General features: G+C 42.3%; 3 protein-coding genes across 8 annotated transcripts in view; 2 read left to right on the forward strand and 1 right to left on the reverse strand.

Moving 5' to 3' along the window:
- Positions 1-2,570, forward strand: part of tspy (testis specific protein Y-linked) — an 11,217-nt gene extending 8,647 nt beyond the window's left edge. For all 3 annotated transcript variants that reach the window (XM_085146347.1, XM_085146346.1, XM_085146348.1), the window contains one exon: positions 1,002-2,570. In XM_085146347.1, coding sequence (XP_085002473.1) covers positions 1,002-1,048 — 47 coding nt within the window. In that variant the 3' untranslated portion in view covers positions 1,049-2,570. The remainder of the gene's footprint in view (positions 1-1,001) is intronic.
- Positions 1,325-25,051, reverse strand: LOC146494413 (actin nucleation-promoting factor WAS-like). Of its 2 annotated transcripts, none has more exons than XM_085146350.1 (11): positions 24,678-25,051; positions 23,772-23,912; positions 23,594-23,680; positions 23,360-23,456; positions 22,985-23,014; positions 22,860-22,895; positions 22,553-22,751; positions 22,258-22,436; positions 21,546-22,132; positions 21,298-21,409; positions 1,325-20,433 (listed from the first exon to the last, which is right to left on the reverse strand). In XM_085146350.1, the coding sequence occupies exons 2-11, from the start codon at positions 23,907-23,909 to the stop codon at positions 20,375-20,377; spliced, it is 1,524 nt and encodes a 507-aa protein (XP_085002476.1). In that variant the 5' UTR covers positions 23,910-23,912; positions 24,678-25,051; the 3' UTR covers positions 1,325-20,374. The 2 variants fall into 2 exon arrangements, with proteins under 2 accessions (XP_085002476.1, XP_085002475.1); XM_085146349.1 differs by having other exon boundaries at positions 24,671-25,047.
- On the forward strand, positions 2,701-20,144 carry LOC146494414 (semaphorin-3F-like). 3 transcript variants are annotated; one of them, XM_085146330.1, is made up of 19 exons: positions 2,701-10,146; positions 11,761-11,854; positions 11,962-12,098; positions 14,981-15,141; positions 15,264-15,326; positions 15,428-15,547; positions 15,730-15,823; positions 15,932-16,051; positions 16,170-16,315; positions 16,407-16,521; positions 16,614-16,683; positions 16,848-16,992; positions 17,118-17,340; positions 17,445-17,533; positions 17,634-17,675; positions 17,784-17,941; positions 18,027-18,094; positions 18,186-18,313; positions 18,708-20,144. In XM_085146330.1, the coding sequence occupies exons 3-19, from the start codon at positions 11,999-12,001 to the stop codon at positions 19,083-19,085; spliced, it is 2,220 nt and encodes a 739-aa protein (XP_085002456.1). In that variant the 5' UTR covers positions 2,701-10,146; positions 11,761-11,854; positions 11,962-11,998; the 3' UTR covers positions 19,086-20,144. The 3 variants fall into 3 exon arrangements, with proteins under 3 accessions (XP_085002456.1, XP_085002457.1, XP_085002458.1); XM_085146331.1 differs by having other exon boundaries at positions 9,991-10,146; positions 11,756-11,854; XM_085146332.1 differs by having other exon boundaries at positions 9,996-10,146; positions 11,738-11,854.
- Positions 25,052-25,086: the final 35 nt, after the last annotated feature.

Here is a 25,086-nt window from a genome sequence, read left to right on the forward strand (position 1 = left end):
TTTTCCACTGTAACTTTCATCTCAAGGCACTTTATATTGTGATGTCAAGACTCTACAGTAATATGATGTGAGCAAGGACGGTGACAGTGGGGAGGATGAACTCCCTTTTAGCCTCCAGCAAAACCAGGCTCAGGGAGAGGGCAGCCATCCACAGATGGAGAAGATAGAAAAGAGGAGCATAGGGATATGATGAACAACAGATGGTACAAGAAACTACAGGACACATTATTGACTTGAGTAGTGGTTTATAAACACATGGGGGGGTGGAGAATTTGGGAAGTCCCCCAACAGCCTGAGCCTATAGGAGAATAACTAAGGGAAAATTCAGGGTCCTCTGATCCAGCCGTAACTGTAAGTTTTATCAAACCGCAACATTATCTTACCTTATCTAGAAAGCAGGAAGGGTGTCTGTCTCCTAAACCCAAACTGGGAGCTGGATCCACAGGAAAGGGGCCTGAGAGCTGAAGGCTCTGTCTCCCATCCTACTTTTGGAAACCACAAGCGATGGGATAATAAGGCAATATAAGGTCTATTTCAGTGTTATAAAACATTCTTGAGCCATACCAGCTGTGGTTTTCTTAAGTGCTTTCCCAATTTTAAAAGGCTCATTAATACATTTCTCATAGGATTTAATTAGAGCCATAATTACTACAGCAAAACTAAATCTTTTTCACTGCATGCTTACCTGTGTTTTTTTGTTTGTTTTGTTTTTTTGAGTAAAAATAAAAAACATCACTATTTCTAATTTAGGTTTCAAAACAGAAAAGAAACAAAATAAGAAAATTCATTTTCTCCAAATCTATATTTAAAACCAAACACAAATAAATCAAAGAATGAACAATACATGGATTCAATTCATAATCTTTTTCCTCTTTCCTACTCTTTTAAATTATGGTATTTTTTTATTTTATTTTTATTTACCTTTTTTATTTTAAAGTTTGCTTTGTGGAATAATTAAAGCGACCCATTGAAACGATAGACGTCTGATTTTTGTCCTGTAGGCTCCGACGACAGCGATCAGGAGGAAGAAGAGGAAGAGGGAGCATAAGAAGAAGAAGACGTGAGCTTGAAGGAGTCACCGTAGGGACCAGAGGATGAAGAGAATGCTTGGTTTGTGAAGACTAACAGCAAACATTAAACCCTTCTTCCTGATGTTAGTCATTTTTATGCACAGAATATCCAGTTTTGTTTTGTTTTTTTATAACTAAAATAAACACACAGAAGCATTTTAAATCAGGTTTAACTGTAACAACAAAGCCAAGGCAGCGCGTTTCCCCTCTGTTTTATACAGTTGGTACTGTGTATTCTGATGTACTCTGATACACTTTTTGCAGTTGTTTTTTTTTTTTCTAAGCAGATTCTTGGGCATATTATGCCTCCTGGTTCTTCTACTGTTTTTCGATTTAAAGAGCATTGTACTACAACCTGTACGCGTGTAGGTGAGTTTTCTGATTGCCCCTATTTGGTGGCATAAAACTTTGCATTGCATATTCTTCAAATAACAGTGAAGCCTTCAGAGGCTTTATTAGCAATCTTGTCACATTTGGGCTTTTCTTTTGTTTGTTTGTTTTCTGGGTTTTTTAGGAATCGACATGTGACAAAGCAAATATGTCACAGTTTAAATTTGATATAGTTACAGTACATTTTAGATGCACTGAGTACTGAACCAAAATTTGTTCTCAGGGATGATCATGGCGGTAGTCGCGTTGAAAGAACCGTGCTGACTTTTCAGACATTTACACACTCTGGTTATTGTCGGTTGTGTATAAAGAAACGTGTACTCTACTGTAGTAAGTAGGAACAATTATTGTTTTAATAGACTACCTGTGTTTTGTTTTGGGTTTTTCTTTCTCCCCTGCTTTACGTGTCCTGTCTTGCTACACACCAGCCTCCATCAGCAGTCTGTAAACCATCTCTGGTGTTTAAAATCATTGCGTAGTTTGACGTTTTTGTGGATTTTTGTAAAGCACTCCTTGAGTAAGAAAAGTTTTGATATTTGATTTTCTTTTAGATTTTAACTTAATTTGAAATTTACTTTCTAAATCATTGAAGGTTTAATCTAATGTAATGTGTTTAAGGTTTGTGTTATCTGCTTAAAATGATGGTATTTATTACTTTGTTTTTCTACAAATCCACATTATGGCATGCCTGTGAGCACGAAATATAAGATGAAGTGATTATATTCCTTACAAGGCCGTGTGGGGGGGGGAAGTAATTTTCTGCGCACAGTGTTAGTAAATGTTAAATTCACAGCAACAGATGGGGTGCACTGTAACAAAGCTAGTATTTGTATTGCTTACTTTTCTTAGCAAGGAACCTGTAAATAATACTTCTGCGTTGTCTTTTGGATAAGGCAAAACATGTTTAATCCATGGATAAATTTATCAAATAATCTGGAGGGTTTTTCATAAACATGATCAGAAGGTTATATTTTGTGTGCTGTGTTTTATAGAACACTGTAGTTACAGATACCTACTTGTTTGTTGTTTTGGGTAATTTTTTTTCTTTTTTTGTTTTAAAGATAAATGTCAAGTTTTTGCTCAGACCTAATAAAATAGACAGTTGTTTCACTTTGTCTGTGTGGTTGACATATGCTAGATCCCCAACACCTGGGACACGGACCAGTACCGATGTGTGAGCCGTTTGGTACCGGGCCGCGAGAGTTGAGGCTCGGGTGTGACATGGATGGTTTTTATTGGTTTTTAACGTTATTTTTCATCATTTTTATTGTTATCTCTGTTTCCCTGGGTCTTTTTCCGTGTGTTATGAATAAATCATCTTTTTTTGGTACCGGTACCAGTTTTATTTTGTTGTATTTTCCTGCAACACCTTAAAGCAGGGGTCTCCAACTCCAGGCCTCGAGGGCCCATGTCCTGCAGGTTTTAGATTTGTCCTTGATCCAACACAGCTGATTCAAATGGCTAAATTACCTCCTCAACATGTCTTGTAGTTCTCCAGAGGCCTGGTAATGAACTAATTATTTGATTCAGGTGTGTCGACCCAGGGTGAGATCTAAAACCTGCAGGACACCGGCCCTCGAGGCCTGGAGTCGGAGACCCCTGCCTTAAAGGAAAGTCTGTGAAAATATTGTCTGACATAAACTGGTCCGTGGCGCAAAAACGGTTGGGGACCGCTGTGCTAGAGAAAATTTTTGTTATCTATTGTGGAGTTTATGCCCAAATATACACTCACTGGCCACTTCTTTAGGTATACCTGGTTAGTACCCGGTTTTACCCCTGTTTGCATTAAAAGCTGGCTTAATTCTTCATGCACAGATTCAATAAGGTGCAGGAAAGATTTCCCAGAGGTTTTGATTTGTATTGACACGATAGCATCACACGGTTGCTGTGGATTTATCGGCTGCACATCGTGATCTGAATCTGCCGTTCCACTACATTCCATAGGTGTTCTTTATGGCTTCAGATCTGTCGACTCTGGAGGACGTTTGAGTACAATGAGCTCTTTATCGTGATCAAGATCCCAGTTTGAGATCTTTTTACTTGGTGCGACTCATCAGAAGATGGGTACACTTTGATCAAAATGGGATGGACTTTTTTAGCAAAAATATCCTGGTATGCTGTGGTGTTTACACAGTATTCGGTTGTTACTAAGGGGCTCAAAGTCTGGCAAGAAAACACCCCTCACATCATGACACTACCACCACTAGCCTGAGCCTCTGATATAAGGAGGGGTGAATGTTGTTTACTCCAAATTTTGACCCTACTGTCCAAAAGTTGCAGCAGAAATTGATGCTCATGAGACCAAGCAATGTTTTTCTAGTCTTCTATTCAGCAATTTATGATGAACCTCTGTGTGAATTGTAACACTTGTAGCACCCACTTCTCTTTTTCTGCTGACAGGAGTTGCACTTATCTCAAATTAGTTTAGCCATTCTTGTCTGACCAGTTTTTCACCAGTGGAGATACCACTCACTGGATCGTTCCTCTTTTTCAGACCATTCTTTGTAAACCCTAGAGATGGTTGTGTGGGAAACTCCCAGTTGATGTGCAATTTCAGATATCAGACCAGCCCGTCTGCCACTAACAACTCACTTGCGTCACTTAAATCACCATTCTGATCCTCGTCTTGATCATATCTATATACCTAAATGTATTTAATTGCTATGTGTTTGGCTTCTTAAATATTTTCTTACCCCTCACTTACCTGTTCCTCTTCACTGCCCCACTACGCAATATAAAAACTTAAAAACATAAATATATAATATTTACAACATCTAGTCACTGGATATCTCTCTTCCTCTTATTCACATCGAGCCGGTAACATCTGGGTTCAGATCCTCTGATGCATACAAATGCACTCGGTGACACACTTGCACCTGCTTTTAATTCTGACCATGTATAATGTGTTTCTTTGTGTTTGTGTGCCTGTATTGTTGTGCAAGTACACTACTGAGAAAAAGATTTAAATCGCCCTCTTTGCATTTTGCCAAGAAAATGTGCAAATGTACATGCAAATACAGTATAAAAAGGAAAAAAGGAGTTTGTACAATTCTCCCAAAGCTCTTCCTTGGATGTTAGCTGGCTTGTCTGTTGTTTTCAGTCTGATTCCACACTATTTCGATACTGGCTCTAGGGAGGCCAATCCACGACTGAAGCCACTGACACTTTCCCAATAAGTACTTTTCTGTATTTATAATTCCATCAAGTTTGAAGAGATCCTCAACACTACTGGCTGAAATGCAGCCCCAAACCATGACAGAGCCTCCGCCATGTTTACAGATGGATGGAGACATTCACTGTTGTTTCTCCCTCTTGATCTCTTCTGTACACAGTGAACCAAAAATATCTAATTTGGATTCATCATTGATTTGATCGCTTGTCCAGTTTCCTCAAGTGTCCAGCTAACAGCTCTTTGAGAAACACCTTGGTGGTGCAAAATACTATTAAAGAAAAACTGTGAGAGACCTTCAGAAATTGTGGTGTTATTGCTCAAGGCCAACTTAGAAATGACGAGCACGCCTGGCTGCTTAGAAGCAAAGTGTAAAGAAATGATGAGTGGTCCAAAACCTTTACTGAGGTTATTGTATATCGGTCTGCCTTTAAAAAAAAGGTTCCAGATCTCAACAAGACTGTTTAGCTCTTCTTTCCATAAAGACAGCATTTGATCACCTCTCCTGTACCTTTAAAGATTAGCTTTGACAGCTCAGTATTGATTAATAAAAAAGTGGTTTTATAACCATTAGAATAGGTTCTAGGTTTTTCCAAGAGTAGTCCCAATAAACTGCATAGACAGGGATCACCCTCACTACCTTCTGATGCACACTCAGCCTCTTTGTTCTTTAAGTAGCCTTAAAACAAGACAGAAACCACTGTTCATAGAAACTAGGCTTGCCCTCTAGTAAGTTTCCAAGGTGGAAAGAGTTAAACAAAGGATTTCATAATGATAATAAAATAGCCACAAGATGGCAGTGTGGTTAAGCCAATCTATTGTTAGAATCGCTGTCATTTTTTTTGTTTTTAATGAGTGAATCTAATATCTCATAAACAGCCAAATTTGACAGCGGTATTTAGGCTATTAGGTGTGTAGAAATGAGAAATGATTAAGTCTTCCCTCAGCTGTCTCACACGAACACTAACCGCTTCTAATAAGTTATAGATGTGTGACTTATTAAAGTGATCTCAGATATGTTTGGCTGCAACACTTGCATGTTGATGGGAAGAATCAAAGAAGACCCGCTGAGATACAGCTGTTCTTTATTGTATTCCCACTTTGATTTGACGGCAGTGTTTGTTATCACTGACATTTCAAATGTAGCACTGCAAATAGCCACGGGCAAGACATTTTTGGACAGGCCCAGACAAAGGACCAGCAGTGCTGTTGCAATGGTACACTTAAACCCCTGATTCCACTTTTAATGCACAGCTATAAATATTCCACTAGCGAAAACCTGTCCTGTTGTAGCAGCACCCGGGGTATGCGGTCTAGGATGGGCCTATACTATTAATACTGATGATGAAACACATTATGGCCACATGAAGTGATCCCATGCGAAACACAGTGTTTGTCTCCTCTTTGAAGTAGTTTTTTTCGGCCTATCTCAGAGCACCACATGTTTTCATGACTATGAATTAATAATGAGGTTGGTTCCTACAATATTGATTGTGACAAACTAAGTACAGATTGCTGGGACAGTAAAACCGTCCTCAGGCTGCTTTGTGGTCTGAGGGTAGTCTGTGAAGCCTTTGTTATGTGTGGGGTGGCAAAATCCTAAATGGATTCTCCGTTGTAAACTACACTTCTCTGGGTTGAGCTCTTGTTGCTACTGTACACAAATCATCTTGTCATGCAGCTTCATGTTCTTCGCTTTTTTTTTTCAGTGCATCTTAAGAATCTCAGGCCGACGGTAACAAAAAAATGAAAGAACAACACACGGGAGCTAATTCCTCATCTGTGATTAATGTGGGGGAGGTTATTTTTTCTCCTGCAATGTGTGCAAAAAAGGGGCATGAGCTGCTCTCTGAGGCTCATCAATAGTGGATAATCTGACGGTTTGAGATAGGCCTCCTTGAATAACAACTACCTGTGTGTGAGTGTGTGTCTGCAAATGTAGGTCTTGTAGTGCTGTTTGCGAAGCTTGCATTCGACGTGCACGCTTTGGGGTGCACGCACGCTTGCAGGAGCCGCGCGTCACATAAACACGCCTTCGGGTTTTTAACACGAGCGCGATCCACTGCTCGTCAGATAATCAAGATGAAGCACAGCATTTCAGTAGTGCAGCAGAGAGAGCAGCTAAAAATGAGAAGAGAATGGAGTGAGTATGACTGAGGGAAATGGATGAGTGCAGTGATAAGCAGGGCTGCCCGGGCCCTGACAGATACACACAGCAGATGGATGACTCTTATCTGGGAGATCACAGAGTGCATACTCACGCCTAGGCCCAGTCACAGAGCCACGATCACACCAGACAGATGAATAGGCCTATCCCCAACCAATCACACTGCACGTACTGTAGACACGCGCACACCTACACACACACGCGACTTCTTGACAGAATGAACAGATTGCAGCTTCTGCGTTACCTTTTGTGTCTTTGACATTGAAATTCACCTGGAGTCTGGTGTCTCAAGGATATGTGCGAAGAGAGCAGGGAGCAAGGGTGTGGACGGAGATAAGAGAAATCAATTTAATTTCAATTCGAGCAGCAGACGCGAACGCGCGCGAGTTTGTGTCTCCGCGCCGGCATGCACACACTGTATGCATGTGCGCCGGCATACAAATTTATCTGTCAAAGAAAGACCCGCATGCACTGTATTCTCACTTTGTTCAGCTTGCCACATTTTTCTTTTCACTAATTCTCTTAGCGCAAACAATGTCTGTGGCAGAGGTTAAGATAGAGCTCGAGTCATAAATACTCAAAACAAATAACATTTTGAACTGTTTTTCTCCCACTGGGACACTTAACCATTAACCAGCTATTACCAAAGACTTTTCAAAGAGTGCTGACAGATCTACCTTTTAAGACACGGGGTCTGTGCTTGCACTCATCTGCTTACATCCTCACTATCCTCTTTTAAAATACAGCTACCCTCCCTACCAACCACACACACACGCACATACCCCTTGTTATTTGGAAAGAACTCTTCTTCAACAGCTGTTGAATCTCCCAGCTGCGTTTTATTACAAGGGAAAGTGCCAGTCTTGTCTTCAAGGCAGATGGCGGGCTGGCTGGCCCTGTAGACACGTGGCATGTTGGACGACTGCAGACGGTGCTCCATCTCAAAGAAGCCGAAGCTACATTATGTTTGTAGAGTGTTTGCACTAAAAGTCTGCGCTCACCTCATTCCCAATCCGCTGTGTGATGAGCAGGCTGTGTCTGGAATGTGCGCCACGTATGCACCCTTCATGTCAAAGATGTTTTCCAAAGTTGCTCTCCTTTGATAATCACTGGTGTGTGAAGTTCGTGAGTGTCACACAGCACCTGCTCTCTTTTCATCCATTGTGATGTTTACATTTTTTCGGACCTGTAAGGTAATAATTGCAAGGCTGGTTAATCTGCGTGGAAAGCGTTGTCACTGAACACAGGGCAAACAATTCTTGTGAATGTCTTATAGTCTTATTTTCTCTACCCTATAATTTCTTCTTAAGGTGATTTCATGTAATGGTGATGCCCTGGACATGCCTCAGAGCTGCTGGCATGTTCAGACACTCTTCAGTTCATCAATACACTGCAGGAAAACCCATCAGGGGGTTAAAATAATAGGTTGTCTTTCCTTGCGGGGACAATACCCTGGCTCTGGAAATGATTGATGGGTCTGAGGTCCCAGGATTCACCAGGAGTTTTTGGTTGGCCTACAGGGATCAATGTCTACCTCACATTTCACATTACCTATCCATTAGAGAAGAAGAGCCACTTGAGGGGGGCTTTTTGTGGACCAGAAAACCAGCCAATGTTGTTTCCTAATCCTACAGTCTGTCTCCAACAAAATCATCCATCATGCTGGAGTTAACAGGGATACACTCACGTACACAGAGCAAAAATACCAACCGCAACACTCAGTGAGGGGCTGTTGCTATGACTTTAGCAAGTTGAGGCAGCAGTGTATGAATGCTGGGTAGATAAGACCACAGGATGATGCAGTGAAAGATACTGTACAAATGACGTTAATGAGTGCTTGTGAAGGGTGGGAGCTGGTCAGTTTATTGGTGTCCATGGCCAAAGTTGAGAGCACATGGAAACTTGAACTCGGCACACAGTCATGAGTCATTTCCGCAACTGGAAACAGAAGGATGCCTCCTGTGGGGCAGGAAACAAAGGCGCTCTCCTGGATACATTTTGACACACTTTGCCGCCTGTAGATCACATGTGGCTGATACCCAGCTTCTGATAAGGTCAGTGATTTCACATACTCTGCTGGTATGATGAGGGATCAAACCAGAAAACGTGCATTAAAGATAGATTTAAGCGTTGAAGATTAGAGTGTTCTGAGGCTTTTCCAGGAACTGCCCCCCTCCCCATGTGACCTTTTACACACTGGCACACCACATCACCTCATGGGTTTATTTTATTTTACTGTCTTACAGGGCTGTTGCTCAGAATACACTCACCGTCTGCTTTTGTGTCTTTAGTGCGCCACACTGCGTCAGGGCTCTCCACAAAGCCGGCAATGATGAGAGGCGCCCTAAAAGCTGTTTTAATTTCAAGCTCAAGGCTCCGTTAAAAGGATGGATGTCCTTTACATTCAGTCCTCCCCCCCTTTCTGGTTGCTTTGTCACTGTTGTCATGAGCGCTGGAGCCAGCCAGAGAGGAATCCCTGGAATCTTTTTCGGCTGACCTGGCTCTGAAAAGTAATGGTGACATTGTCCTAGTGGCAGACCCGACTCCTAGATGCTTAATAGTAAATTTCAGTCCCTGCATCATGTGTAAGAATAGTCTGTGGCCCTTCTGGTGCCTCAAAGAAACTAAAAATGAAAAAGAAAAAAACATTCAACAGTGACTGTATGCCCTTCACAGTTTCCATAAAATACGCAATAATTTAAGCATTCTAAAAATAATTAGACTGATATAGATTAGTTGCAGTTTACAGCAGAGTGGAGCGGTGAGTTTAACTCAGCAGCAGTGATAGGGTTAACATACCCATATGGTGTACCAAGAGGTTTGGTCCAATGCTGCTGTGGGCCAACAGGAGAGCGAAGGCTGGGTGGGGAAAGAACAGAAGGGAGAGGACAGCGGGGCATACACTCTCCCAACACCTGCACCTGGTCACTTGAATCTCACTCAGTCACCTCCAAACTCACTTTTACGGATCAGCGGACCAACATCTCGATCACATCACGGTGATGGTTGTTGCCATCCAGGTTTAAACTTTTCTCTCTCTCTTTTTTTTGGAAAGAGTGGAAAAGGCGTTAAAGGATTAGTTGTTTCCCCCTCCTCCTTCTCCTCCTCCTTTTTTTGAAAAAAAATATGTTGAGTGAATGCCTTTGGTCAATGGCGACCGATTAGCCTTCGGTTTTTCCTCAGAAGAGGAATTAGCAAACCTATCGGATTGTTTTATGCCTGCGCAGAGCTGCTGACAGAGATTTTCCAGCCCAGCTCCGAGGCGCAAAACGCGAGGAGTGCAGCGGTAACATCCCGCAAGTTTGGGATCTGAAAGGCACGGCGGCTTTCCCGAAAGCCCGGTATCAAAGGTAGGGCATTTAACTTCTCTCTGGTTTAACTTTTAACTCAGGTTTGGTTACTCTGTAGCGTGGTCTGGATGGCAGATGACTGGAGTGCACGCATTTGTAGCCCACGGCTCCTATTTCTGGATGTTGAGTTCACAGGTAAGCGCGCACTCCTCCCGAAAAAAGAACAAGGTTATAGAAATCCTGTAATTATTACTATTTTTCTTTAAATGGAAACCATATAATAACACAGCAGAACTTTAATCTCTACTGCTGATCCCACCCAAGCACAGAAAACCAGCAGGAGTGCCGCCACTTGTACAAATACCACGAAAATCAGGCCATCTCGAACATGTACTCTCCCTCGGGCTCAATATAATGGTTTAGTAACACCCACTAATTGCATTTGTAACGATATTTTTAAGGCATTTCAAGTAGACTCACCCTTTAATTATTTTTTCCATCTTCATCTAAATATTGGTAGGTTAAATGTAGCCTTCAGAGTCAGCAGGTCATAGACATTATGTATTCAAATTAGGGTCAAATATGTTTTCTAATTATTTGTCAGTATCCGTTTATTATTAATATTTTGTTTATCATGTTTTTATTCATAAAGTCATAATGTTAATGTTACATTGGCTGACTGCAAAAAAAAAAAAATCTCACACCTTTGTATTTTCAATGGTCTCTACCTCATTTCAAATATCTCACGGTGCATGACGGGTTATTAGCAAGTAATATACGAGGTTTGATAAAAGCGAATAGGAATCAAGCTCCCATGGTGAGTAAATATAGCAATTGTGTGAATATGCCAAGAAGACTGTGAGGTATTCCCAGCAGCTTCTGTTTTAAATTTCTAAATTCTTACCATGTCAGTCATTTCAGTTTCATCAGCTTTTTTTATGGCAGCATATTTTTTTGTATTATGTGTGTCAGATAAATGAGTGGCTTATTGTGGAAAAAAAAAAAAAACCCTTTTGTGAAATCCCACCCCATTTTTGACCATGAATAACTCATTTCCAGGCTTGTACCATGTGCACTGGAGGCCTTGGCTACACGGATGTCATAAGGGGGGGGGGGGGGACCCGAGGGATAGCTTATAGCCCGAGCAAGGCACACCTTCGGGGAGACAATTTAATGGATGTTATGGACTCAGCTTTTAGTATTCATAATTTATATGGGATCCTCTCAAAGCAAAGTGCAGATGCATAATAAATGTCTGAGTTAAGGTCTAACAGTTAGGCTACGTTTCAACACCCCTAAACTGTCAGAAATTGTTTCAGCCAGGACTACCTGTGTCTTTGAACTGTCATATATTTCACTTCTCAGCTCCTGAAAGTACACTGACATGCTTTGTTGAAAAGACTGAGGGAAAACCAGAGGGACTCATTGATGGGCATCTTCATCATCTTTTTGATACAGTTTTCTAAAAGAAACATGGGCAAAATCTATGTAAAACAAACTGTAATGTGTACAAGATGAAGACCACAAGGCATTAGTCTTCTTCTTCTTCTTTTTTTTTTTTAGACTTTTTCCAACTGACTGTATACTTACAAGTATTATTATACAGTCTTGACACATAACTCACTACGCTTACACTTTAAATAAATAATAGGCCTGTCATATTTTCCAGCGCAGGTGCGAAGATTTGGACGTTGTTCTCTCCTGCCAAACGAGACGTCTTGCCTTGGAAGGCTGCAGGCCAAACTTCTGATCAGAGAGATCAGAGAAAGTGAGAGAGACTAGCTTGCCTGTCCTCCCTTCTTTCTTTTTATGTCTCCCATTTCTCATGGGGCACTCTATAATAATAGTTCATTCGTCTTTCTTCTTTTCGTCCAGATTTAGATCTCTGTGGGCTACCTGCGTGACTGTTACCATGACAGCATCTGGAGCCCAGCTCCTCCTTTTGGCCCTCTGTGTTTGCAGAAGCTTGGGCGTGCAGCAGTCTGCTCCTCGGGTTCGCCTCTCCTTTAAAGGTGAGTTCGTACAGATTAACTAGAATTCTTCTGTCAACGGGGATTATCGTAATAGTTTATTGTACTTTTTTGGTTTCTCCCGCAAAGCCACTCGCTTGCGCAAAAACTCACCCATACGCCCACGCGCGCATCCGAACTAGCGGTTCTATTTCCTTTTCATGCATATGTAAAGAACGTATTTCCTGCCACACGTCAAACTGTGCAACGCTGAAAACAAAAGGTGGATATTACGTGTGGGTGCTGGTAGTGCCCTTCAACAATTTGTCCCCACACCCTGAAATCCACACGCAATACAGTGTGACCTGTCAGTTCTTTGTTTTTTTTTGACGTCTGACGGTCTGACACAAAAAGGAAACAGCTGAAATTTGATCATGACCTTTTTGAAAGCCAGAGTAGATTTGAGATGGGGCAGATAGTGTTTTCTTTGAAGCTTTTTTTTCGCAGGTGTTTGGGATTTTCCCGTGTTGTTCCCTGTCGTCATTAACTATAATAGCAGAGATTCGTGTTACAAATATGTGGAAGACACCTTTGATCCAAACAATGTCGGATGATTACAGGTATTTTCTGCATCCCTATCATGTTGTCACTTAAACTCGCAGAAAGACACACAAACACACACATGCGGGCATCACACCTGAACTTTGTGTAAGTGAGAATTAGAGGTGTGAGTGAGATTTATAACGTTCCCGAGCACTTTCATGTGGAGTTGAGTCAGGACCTTCTGTTTGCAGGTCAGGTCTAGGCAGTGCTGACATGCTTGCTTCATTATGTTCTTCAAGTGCAGCGATTTAATGGGAAACATTTATGATTTGGTACAATTTCAAGAAAAGCCACCTGAGGCAGATTAGATGTGAACTAATCACGGGATCTGTGCTTTATAGCCAGTGCTGTTTTGAATTCAGCTGATTTTGTAACACCAAAGACACGCTGTTGACAGCTCTTGCACACGGAGACACTTTCTATTTGGGGCTCGAGAAAGTAATTGCTGTGCATTTTTGCGTGACTTTTAACGCTAATCCCCTTTTGGTAAACAGCTTATACATACCAGTGAGTTTTTGCAGCAGTTTGAACAAAGTAGAAGTCTGACCAGTTGCGCAAGCTCGGTCTTGAACTTGATCGTGTTCCTCTCAGAAAAAGGAATTCACATCTGTCAGGAACTGTCCTTGACAATTTCACTTTCAGGAGGATGTTTGGAGGAGCTGAAAGGTGAACGCTAGATTGTTCGTAAGAGCACGTTCGCAGACTTAAGTCACCCTTCCCCCTAATACCAAACAAAAAAAGGAAAAGAAAAAAGTTGGATTTACTCTGCAATTCTTTTCTGCGACTCCAAGGATTTATTGTTCATTGTTTGTGACAGCGAGTCTCTTTGTTCCCTTGAGGCGCCTGTGGAGGAGGTTTTTGAGGAGGCTGGAGGACATGTGACTCTTCTGAACGAATGAGCCGGGCTGAGTGACACTCTGGGGGTACAGGAGGCCTGGGGAGGAAAGGAACACTACACTGACTTCCCTGCTGCTGGGAAGTTGTATCAGTCATAAGCGCCGAAATGGGAATAACTGTAAATCGGTTGAATTAGTGTTGCTAGAGAGCAGAATCGGCAGTGTAACTGAAGCCATGTTTTAGAATCTTATGCCCTCGTAGTGCTGTCAGCAGTTAGCTCATACTCGAGAGACGTCTGGGACTACAGTAAATGGCAGCAGTCATTAGTGCCTTAGTGACAATATGTTGTCAAGCTGTAACACGAGAGCTCATAGTGGCCCAGCTGTGGCTTCATACTTGAATTGTGTGTCCTTCCCAGTGTTTCCCTGTCAGTGTCAGAATGTTGTCAGGGGGTAAGTGTTTGCTGAATGTTTACCAGATGATGGCAGTACATTGTTTGCTATTTTTGGAGAATGGAGACATGTATAGGGGTGTGGTGTTTCTACATTTAGCCTGTTCAGTGAATCCACTATGACCCAGTGATGTGGCGCTTGTCCAGAAGCTTGTTATCCTGTGTTTACCTCTTGGGAACAGAACCGGACCCCGTCCCACCTCTGAGACTCCATCCCATGTTGCCCGGAGATCCAATTGCATAGCTTATTTTTGTTGCACCTTGACTGCATCCTGTTAACACGGGCCTCAAAAGGAAAATGGAAGGTGCTTTGATGTAAATAGAGATTGTGCTTCCTCTTGATTCCCTGTAAGCCCACTTCTAAGGGTCTCTGTGAACATTTGTCAATATATAATCCTGCTGTCTTTACCATGAGTGCGCCATGTCACAGTGTGCACATATGGTGCTCAGAATTTTGCACATGCCACAGATGTACGAGCGAGTCTTACTTTGTATGTGTTTAAACTAGTTGTTAGATGAAAGAATGGAAACTTTCAGAAGTAAAGTCCTCCACAGTAGAGTCCATTTGTCTTGCAGCAGATGAAAATAGCCTAATCAGGGTTTTCAGGAGAACAAAAAAGGGGGAAACATTTTTCACTGCATGTCTTAACAGGTTACGCTCTGCTGAACACAAATCTGATCTTAAGAATTAGCCGCGAGTTCCACTGACCGTGTTTCCTAAGGGACTCGCTTTTTCGTCTAACTCCACAGGGCACACGGTGCCTTAAACTCTATCAGACAGCCAGGACGCATAAAATATTAAGATCTTAAAAGCGAAAATGTTTCCTAAAATGCTCTAAGTTGAGTTATATTTAATCTGTGACACACATTTTCCTGTACACAAGTGAGAAGTATGCTGTTTAAGGGACCATAAGTTCATCCAAGTCTGTAATGAAACATGGTAAAAGCATAAAAGGAATAATATGACTGGATTTTCTCCACATGATGCTGGTTTTTCCAAGTGGCGAAGTTGTAATATTTTTTTTTTAACAAACTGGCAACACTTTCCAAACAGAACTGATGGACACAAGAGCGGCACGACCCTTCAGCTTCACCTTCAATACCAGCGATTACCGTGTACTTCTGATGGATCAGGACCAGGGACGTCTGTACTTGGGCAGCCGGGAGTACCTGGTGGCTCTGGACATGCACAATGTTAACAAGGAGCCACTCATAGTGTGTATAAATTCCTTTCTTCCTAAATCCGCTCTGCCATTTGGTATGTGGTATTTAGTCTCAGAGTGCATTGATCCTTAATAATTCACTGTTTGGGGGTATTTGTGCTTTTGGAACAACAGATCCACTGGCCAGCATCTGCTAAGAGAAAGGGAGAATGTCAGATGACAGGAAAGGGAAAACAGGTAGCGTCAAGTATTTACATCCTGTTCTTTCAAAAAAGTTGGAGGCTCCTGCTTTCAAGATACAGTGTTTGGATTCCATTTGTCTTACTCTCCTTTGTCAGGGTGAATGTGCCAACTTTGTGCGGTTGATAGAGCCGTGGAACCGCACCCACCTCTACACTTGTGGAACAGGAGCGTACCAACCCATCTGCACATTCATCAACAGAGGCTGGAGGGCAGAGGTGAACAAGATGATTACCGTTCCCTTAGAGGCATTTACAGCAAAACCCCTCCAGCTTTGTCCTCGCTAAATATTTCACAGCTACAACCCGGGGCGCTGATTTGTTTATGATTTCCCATGCTCCCTTGTGATGTCTTAGTGGTCTATTTTCATGCATACTGACTATCTAATCTGCCTCTGCAGGACTACCTGTTTAGGCTGGTCCCTGGGTATGTGGATTCGGGGAAGGGAAAATGTTCCTATGATCCCAAACAGGAGAATGTTGCAGTTTTGATCAGTAAGACATGACTGATTTATAGCCAGAAAAAAACCCACTAAATTCCTTCTCAAACTCCTTAAGCTACTGTTTTACCACCCTGTTTTTTTTACTGTCCCACCTGTGCAGATGGTAATCTATATGCAGGGGTACATATCGACTTCATGAGTACAGATGCTGCTGTGTTTAGGACCATGGGAGGAAGAACGGCAATCAGGACAGAGCAGTATGACTCCAGATGGCTCAACGGTGAGTAAGTGTGGGTCTGAGTAGGTAAATATTACTGATTACAGGTTATTGCTCCGTTCATTTTTTTGACAACCACTTGCCTCAATCCTCTCTCTGCTTATCTGTTTTTATCCTCCAGAGCCTGTGTTTATTCGAATCCAGCAGATCCCTGACAGTGCAGAAAAGAATGATGACAAACTGTACTTCTTTTTCCGAGAGAAGAGTCTAGACTCCAGCGGCGGGGCGAGTCCAACTGTTTTAGCCAGGGTGGGAAGAGTGTGTCTGGTGAGCCAAAGCACACTGCGCAAGTTGTGAAACTATAAGCAGCTCACCTTTTTAATATAAAATGCATTGACCTAATTCTTTTCCTGTCTAGAATGACGAAGGAGGACAGAAGTCCCTGGTGAACCGCTGGACGACGTTCCTGAAGGCTCGTCTTATCTGTTCGGTGATAGGAGAAGACGGGGTGGAGACACGATTTGACGAACTACGTAAAGTCATAATAAAATAAGCACTGTGTTTAAACTGGTTGCATTATAACTTGCCTATAGCATTATTGATTTGCATGTCATTCTTTTAATAGGGGATGTGTTTATACAGCCAACGCAGGATGAACGAAACCCTATGGTGTACGTTCTCTTCACTACAGCAGGGTGAGTCATATTTGGAGACTCGGCCAATGAATTCACTTCTCATTCAATCTCATTAACTCAGTTTTTATTTTCACACATTTTTGTGGACATAACTTAATTTCATGGGTAGGGCCAAGCTGTCTCCTATCTCTACTTATTACCTTAATTGTCTGTTTGTGCTCAAGCTCTGTGTTCAAGGGATCAGCAGTCTGTGTTTACTCGATGGCTGATATCCGCAACGTATTCAACGGACCGTTTGCCCACAAACATGGCCATAATTATCAATGGACAGAGTACACTGGCAAGATTCCCTACCCAAGGCCTGGAACGGTAGGTTTCTGTCACGTAATGTCCAAAATGACACAATGGAATAAAACCCAGATGCTGAAATTTGAATCAAAAGGAAGTCACCAGATGATGCGCACGAAATCTCCCCTCCTTTTTTTTCCACCCAGTGTCCGGGAGGAACCTTCACTCCTGGTATCCGATCCTCAAAGAACTTTTCAGATGAGGCTGTGAATTTCATCAGAGCCCATCCCCTCATGTTTCATTCAGTTTATCCTATCCATCGCCGCCCCCTGGTGGTGAGAACTGGTGTGGACTATAGGTACACTGCCCTGGTGGTGGATCAGGTGGATGCTGTTGATGGGCGCTATGAAGTGCTCTTCCTGGGGACAGGTAAGACAACTTCAGGGATTATTGCACACGCTCGGTTGAAGTTGATTTCTTTCTTTTTTTTCATGCAAATGTTGTTTTTGATCATAATTCATTCATACTTCTAGATCGAGGCACTGTGCAAAAGGTAATAGTTTTGCCTAAGGACCCAACGAGCATGGAGGAGTTGACACTAGAGGAAGTGGAGGTTTTTCGGGTATGTCTAAATGTGTGGTCCTAAAAAGTACACAGTGCAGTGTGTTCTAAGAAAAGGGGTCGTTTATTTTTACATTTTTCTTTTTTTAATACATTTTTAGACCAGAGCACCAGTCAAGACTATGAAAATATCATCTAAAAGAGTAAGACAAATCTAACCTGGTCATATACATTTCTTTGCATGTATTGAAACAAATGCCCCACAGACACTTGCTGAGTTTATTTGGTTTTTTTTGCTTGTTTTGCCACAGCAACAGCTGTACGTGTCATCAGACGCAGGGCTGACCCAAGTGTCGCTTCACCGCTGTGGGGTGTACGGCAGGGCCTGCTCTGACTGCTGTCTGGCTCGGGACCCCTACTGTGCCTGGGATGGAGAGAGTTGCTCTGCTTTCACGCCATCAACCAAAAGGTCAGGGACGTCTCATAAACCTCTATACTATAAAGTAAGGATGTGACAATATAACGTCAAATTTCAACTCTGATTTCTGTCTCAGGAGAAGCAGAAGACAGGACGTTAAACACGGCGACCCGCTGAGGCAGTGCAGAGGCTTTAACGCCAAAGGTGTGGCAGTTTTATGTGTTTTTAAAATGATGTAAACTTCAAAATTTAGCATTTTTTTAACTTTATTTTTTTTTACCATCTAAATGTCCAGTTGAGAAACGTCTGAGAGAGACAGTGCAGTTTGGAGTAGAGGGCAGCAGTACCTTCTTGGAGTGTCAGCCTCGTTCTCCCCAGGCCACAGTAAAGTGGCTCTTCCAGAGAGAAGGAAAGAGAAAAGTGGTGAGGAAGAGCAATCTTTTTTCTTTTTCCTTTTTTTTTAAGATGCAAAAGGAATCACTTCACTTTTTGGTAACTATCTTTATTGCTTTTATTGCTGAGAGTTTCTTTTTTTTCCAGTGAGTATCGAGGTTTGTGATCACTGGCAAAAAAGAAAAAAGTCCCTTCTTCCAGCTTAGAAATAGCCACACAATGCTGTAAGCAACAGCGGACCCTGTGTATATAAAGCAAAATAATTTTACATATTAAAATATGAACACGTGCATTTTGCTACCTTTTATATAAGAGGCTGTTTCTGTGTTTCCACAAGACAATTATTTGCCCTATTATTTAAAATTATTATTTAAACTTGTTCCCTTTCTTTGACTTATCTGCTGTTTCACCCTTTTTCCTTCAGCTCAACCGTGCCGAAGGGGTTGTTAAGACCAACCACGGCATCCTTCTGAAGTCTCTCAACCAAACAGACGCTGGGCTCTACCACTGCCTCGCCACTGAAAACAACTTTAAACACACGGTGACCCGCATTGCGCTGCGCATCCTTGACCGAGACATCGTTTTAGCTCTCACCGCTCAAGACGAGGACGAAGAGCCAAAAACCCGTCAGACACGGCCATACTCGCAGTCCTCCCTCGCCTCTACACCATTCCCGCCTGAGATTAGACTGATCAATCAGTACTGTCAGTCCTACTGGGAACAAATCAGTCCCAAACAGCAGCAGCAGCGTAAGCGCACCAGCCGCAGGCACACAGAAAGCCAGGACCAAGGGCTCGGCTAGGAGACGGGACCAACGCTGTCCGGCACTGGCCTGTATAGACTTTATGGTGGACTTTCATTTGACACATCTTTGGGTGTCACTTCTATTCATTAGGCAGGCGATGCTGTCTTTCTGTCCTTAACGTGTATTGGTGGTTTTGCAAACGCCAGCCCAGTAAATACATATGAAATATATTTTACACTACTGATGACCACATTCTAAGTTGTAGCATACATTTCTATTCGCCAAAACACAACTGTATTACCATTGTGGTTAAAAAAAATGAATGAATAACAGACTGCACATTGGGGTTGATCACATATTTCACACACTGGTGTTGATTTGGACAAAGGCTGACTGTGATGTAAAGTATATGTAAGATATAGCTAATGGGCTCCAACACGCAAAAACACAAGTATGTTCTCTTTTAAGTATCTTGAAACAGAAATGTAATATATTGATTGTGAATATAATATATAAGGTCGTGATGCAGTCATTGGATTGCTCTTGCATAACGATGACATGAATGCATATTTTGCATGCGTACTGTTGTTGTTTGTTGCAAGTTGTACATTTAACTGTTCTGTTTTCTGGTGTGTTACAATGTTTTGTAAGGTGTATTGTTTTATGTTAAGCTAATTCCATTGGATTTTGTCATACAATGACTCCCTTACTGTCCTGTGCATTAGTGACCTGCAGTATGTGAGTATTGAGGCTATGTATAGCGTACAGTGTTCTTCCAGTCATGCACTTTGTAGGTGGTGGTATTTGAGGGAACTGGGGATTTTTGCACAGACGTTTGAGAATATGATACAGGAACCTACTTTTTTATGTATAGTATGTTATAAAAATGGGAACGAAACTGGCTCAGATTTAGTATTGTTGGTGTTCTGTCATAAGCTGTAGTCACAGGTTGGTTTTTGGGTTTGTGTTTTTTTTTTTAAATGGCTCTTTAAGCATATTTTCCACTCGGAGCCGCTTTTCACCTCCATAGTGAGAATCACAGTGCTATGTGTTGTGATGCTGATGAATCCTACACTGGAAGTGTTAGAAAAAAATATAAGCATTTCAGAATTCTCATCAATTTGTTCCTTTCGATCTTTCATATTGAAATATTTGTTTCATTTTATTTCATTTTTTTACGAATCCCCTACAAACAGTACTTTATCACATATCCAAGCTATACTCCAGTTTGCAGCTAACGAACCTGTAACAGATCATCGCATGTAACAGTGTAACAGTTCATGGGGTTAAAACAAACATCAGAACTCAAGCAAGTGGAAAATTCACAAAAAACAAGAACAGCTAGATCAGTCATCCCATTCATCGTCATCATCATCGTCATCCCCACCGTCATCTTCACTTTCATCTGAAAGACAGAACAAATATAAAGTGTTTGTAGCTCTGATGGTTTAACTCATGCATGCATACACTCGCGCACCACTTTATTAGGTACACCTAGCTCGTACTGGTTTGGAGCCCCTTTTTCCTTCAGAACTGCTTTCGTTTTTCAGCAAGTTACTGGAAAGATTCCACAGAGATTTTGATCCATATTTGCATGATAGCATCATACAGTTCCTGCAGATTTGTCAGCTTCACATCCATGATGCAAATCTCCTGTTCCACCACATTACAAAGGTGAGCTATTGGAATGAGATCAGAAATTGGGAAGTGACGCCTAGTGTGGTCTTCTGCTGCTGCAGCTCATCTTCTTCAAGATTGGAGTTTGGATGTGTTCAGAGATGCTCCTACCTTGATTGCAGCTAGTGAGTATTTCTGTTACTGCTGCCTTCCTAACAGCTCAAAGCAGTCTGGCCATTCTCCTCTAACTTTAACGAGACATGTTTGCCCAGAGGTTTCCTCCTGCTATCCAGCAGTTCATCCAAATAACTTCCTGATATTTTCTTTCACGGACGATTGTACGTGAACCAGAGATGATTGTGCAGGAAAACATCAGTATATCAGCGGTTTATGCAACACTCTGACCAGCCCATTCGGCACCAACACCAAAACATGTCATATCCGCTTACTTAAATCACCTTTCTTCATTATCCTGATGCTCAGTTTGAGCTTCAGTAGGTGGTCTTGCCTACATCTACATGCCTAAATGTACTGATTTAGTGCTGTGAGATTGGATGATTAGATATTTGCATTAATAAGCAGCTGAACAGGTGTACCTAATAAAGAGACCAGAGTGTATATACAAAGATGTTACTGGTAGTGTAATATTTACCAGAGGAATGGATGACTTTGCTTCTCTTCTGCATGACCATCATGAGAGCACCGACAATGCCTTCACCTGACTCTGCTGATGCAGGTGGAGCTGGATTAGGGTCGTCTGTTACCTGTAATACACGACACCACAGGAGGACAAAATGTAAACGTCAGTACGCTCTGCAAATATCTCGGCATGTTGCAGCATGAAAATCAAGACGTTTGACTTATGTAACAGATGTTCTTGAGAAAGCCAGGTTTCTTTACATTTTTCAGTTTTTTCCCGAGTCGGATCTGATCCAGCAAAGCTCCTCTGCTGTCTCCTCCACCAACGGAAGCGGAAGGAGGTCGTGGTGCACCGCCAGACATGGGAGGAGGAGGAGGGAAATCTGAAGAAACAGAAGTTTGGGGAGGTGGTGGTGGTGGTGGAGGAGGAGGAGGTGGGCCCCCTCCCCCTCCTCCTCCTCCACCACCAACCCCTCTGCTGGGTGTAGACGGGACAGGAGGAGGTGGAAAACCTGCGGAGCGCTGGCTTGGTGGTGGTGGAGGAGGAGGAGCGCCGTGGGAAGACATGGGAGGTGGGGCATGAGGAGACCTTGAAGATGGAGGAGGTGGAGCGTGTGATGGCGGGGGTGGCGGAGGGCCGCTTCGGCTTGATGGAGGAGGGGGTGGTAAAGATCCACGAGAACGACGTGGCTCGGGAGGCGGGCCTGCTTGCTGTGAATGACCTGGAATGGGAGGCAGGGGGCCAGAACGGCCTCGCTGGGGTGGAGGGGTTGGAGCAGTGGGGCTAGAGCCTGGTAGCGGAGGGAGGGGCCCCTGTCTGCCAGGTGGAGGAGGTGGAGGTCCTGTAGCTACAATTGAGTGGAAGAAGGTATAAACATATATTACAACTCATCCATGGTTTAACAACGAGATGAGCCTGTTTGGAACAGTGAGATAGTTAACTGAGTCAAAAACGAGGCAGTGAGAGTCTAACCTGATCTGTTCACCTCCCTTTTGACTGCCTCCATCCCTCCTGACTGTTCAATTACATTATAAATGAGCTGAGAGGTTCTTTCATCCCTCATTTCAGCTTCACTAATGCCAGCTTGAGTCAGCAGCCGCATCAGGTCAGGGTCCAGGTTGTTAGGGTCCCACCCCACATGACTTACATGCCTGACAGAAGGAAAGAAGAAGGAAACAGTTTATTGAAGTTAAATTTAAACAACAAAATATAAACATTGCTCTAAAACCTCTGATAAAACTTCATTTTCAGCGAGTCATACACTCACTTAAATCCACTTGGTGCTCCTATGTCTGCTTTGGAGAGCTTGGGGCCTTTTTTCTGCTTCTTCTTCTTGTCCTTCTTTCCTTTGCCTGTCGCAGCAGAGGCAGCAGCAGGTGTAGGCACCGAGCGATAGCGTGAAGACTGGATATCTGGGTTTTGAATGTCCACTGTGGCCATGTGAAAAGAAGGAGGGCCACTAGGTCCTGTTTTTGGAAGACGTCCAGGTTAGCTCACTGGTTAATATGTCCCTAGAATGTTTCATTTTATGTATCAATAGTAAAAGGTACACAGCAAAGACAGCAGTTGCGCACCTTTTTCAGGTGGGAGTGGAGGCAGGGAACCTCTGTCTGCAGTGAAAGAAAACAGAAAATTATATGTAGCACTACAGTTTGCCACGTTTACACAGCATACTGTTTTGAAGTTTTTGCCATCTTACCACTAGTGTGCGGGGGGCGCTGTTTCTTATCTGTGAGAGAGGTGAGAGAAACCATTTTGCATAAACGCCACACACAGCCATTGAAACAAATGAACGACTTGTTTCATATATAATCACGTATCAGCCTGGAAGCGATTTTTTTCTAAGAGTACTGGAATAGGGTACTTGATAAAAATAAAAAAAAACTTCCTCATTTAGTGTGATTTTAATGTTTGTTTGTTTTTCCCCCACAGTGCTTTCTCAAATATATATTAACCTCAAACCATCTATACACAAATAAATTGTAAGTGGTAACCATAATATTTCAAATGTATTCTTTGCTTTCCAATTCTAAAAAGAGACATCAAAGCAGTGAAAGGCTGTGGCCTCACTGACCGTGACGGGTGTTTCTTTGGTTGATTTTTTCCTGAACAGCAGTTTGGAAACTGTCTGCTTCCTGCTGATCACAGAAGTTCAGTCCGACCTGGCAGTCCTACAGTGTATAACAAACGCACACAGAATCAGGATTGATGATTTTTGACCCATAGTGATGATTACACCAGATGTAATTGCACCACATCACATCATAATTACAGCTTTAAGATGAGGTCAAACAAGGGATGTGCTTACATCAGCAGGAAAGGTATGAAAGAATGGCTTTGGGGCTGAGTACACAATTTGGTTGTAGAGCTCCTGCTCCCAAACCATACTCCCGACCTGTAAAAAGAGTGAATTAATATGTCAGTCTTGTGAGATTAGAAACTTAATCTAAGCTATCTAATACGGGACCCATTATGTAGGGGGTTACCTTTAAATCAAACATCCGTATGAAATAGGAGCGCTGAGGGTTGTCTTTGACGAAACAGGCCACCCCAATGTGCTGTAAGCTCCACATGGATGAACTGTTAGGTAGAGCCATGAACAGCTGTGCGACTGCGGTGGCCATGGACTGAACACATAGACAAGACAGACAATGAAAAGAGCTCAGAGCTGATAGGAAACTTGAGAGCTCTTTATTACAGTTCATATGTAAATTTACAGCTTTGCAGTCAGAATAAACTTCCTCATCTGCTTTCATTTGTTCAGATAAGGCTTAAAGTTTGTGATGCTCCTAGTTTTTCAATGCAGCCTTCTATGTAATTAAAATGTGTAGCTTGTGCACATCTAGTGTTTGGTTATTATGGCGGGGTCACAACTGTAAACGCTATTGTTTACCTCAGAGGCCAAAAGCAAGAACTGAACAAGGCAACTTCCACTGTAAGACCAAAGCTGAGCATAGTGACTAATTCTGACAGCAGAGGAAGAATTGGTTCAGCCACCATTTCCTGTTACAGCTACCTACTTTTTGATGACCTAATGTCAGCAAATAACGCTTGAATTCACATAAACTATCAATAGATTTCAAAAATATAGAGTAAAATAAGACAGGCCTTCAAATGGACCAAAAATAAAGCGACTAAAAGTATTAAGAAAATAATCTGCCAAAAGAGAGTTGAGAAAATGATGGTACAACAATGCTGTGTTAAAAGTATAACAGTCCTCAACCCATTGTTAAACTGTGCATCAATTAGAATGATGTGTACTCCAGTGTACGCCGCCTTCTTTTAAGGTAAACGCTTTTAACAAAAAGGATACAAGTCAAGACAGATAAAGCAGAGCGACATTCTTTCAGTTGGTAATCCCCTCCCGGGTCAGCTAAGAACTTACAGCACACCTTCTGCCCAGCAGCTCCTCCAGCTTCTCATTCTCCTGTGGGCTCAGCAGAAAGCTTTGAGTGCTCTCTGTTTTAGTTTTAGATCCACGACTCATGGTCCTGCGATAAAACCGGTTTTCCTAAACTACTGTATGCACGGCATTTGAACAAGCGCCCTTGGAACAGAATACTCTCTATAGTTAGCTCTACAGTCAAGGAAGTTTCTCTTCTCTCTTCTTTGCACACATCAACTCAAAGCCGGAAATGAACGACCACATTTTTTCTTCTCTCGCTCAGACCCAGAGCACAAACGTGTTACTTCCATTTTCAGAAGGAGGAAGTGCAATGTTATATCTCTCCTCCTCAAGTAACGTTCTTTTAGATATGCTGAGTTTAGCGACCTCTTGTACAAATCTTTTAAAAAAAGAGA

Source organism: Neolamprologus multifasciatus, chromosome 20 (assembly GCF_963576455.1).
Source record: "Neolamprologus multifasciatus chromosome 20, fNeoMul1.2, whole genome shotgun sequence".
Taxonomy (NCBI): Eukaryota; Metazoa; Chordata; class Actinopteri; order Cichliformes; family Cichlidae; genus Neolamprologus; species Neolamprologus multifasciatus.

Bases quoted from the DNA above. Each gene is read 5' to 3' on its own strand.
- LOC146494413 (XM_085146349.1), bottom strand. From the start codon at position 24,772: ATGAGTCGTGGATCTAAAACTAAAACAGAGAGCACTCAAAGCTTTCTG. The intron at 23,913-24,670 runs GTAAGTTCTTAG...CTATGTGTTCAG, and splicing joins TGCTGGGCAGAAGGTGTGCT to TCCATGGCCACCGCAGTCGC. The intron at 22,133-22,257 runs GTTAGACTCTCA...ACTCAATTGTAG, and splicing joins AAGGGAGGTGAACAGATCAG to CTACAGGACCTCCACCTCCT.
- LOC146494414 (XM_085146330.1), top strand. From the start codon at position 11,999: ATGACAGCATCTGGAGCCCAGCTCCTCCTTTTGGCCCTCTGTGTTTGC. The intron at 12,099-14,980 runs GTGAGTTCGTAC...CTTTCCAAACAG, and splicing joins GGTTCGCCTCTCCTTTAAAG to AACTGATGGACACAAGAGCG. The intron at 15,142-15,263 runs GTGTGTATAAAT...TTGGAACAACAG, and splicing joins TTAACAAGGAGCCACTCATA to ATCCACTGGCCAGCATCTGC.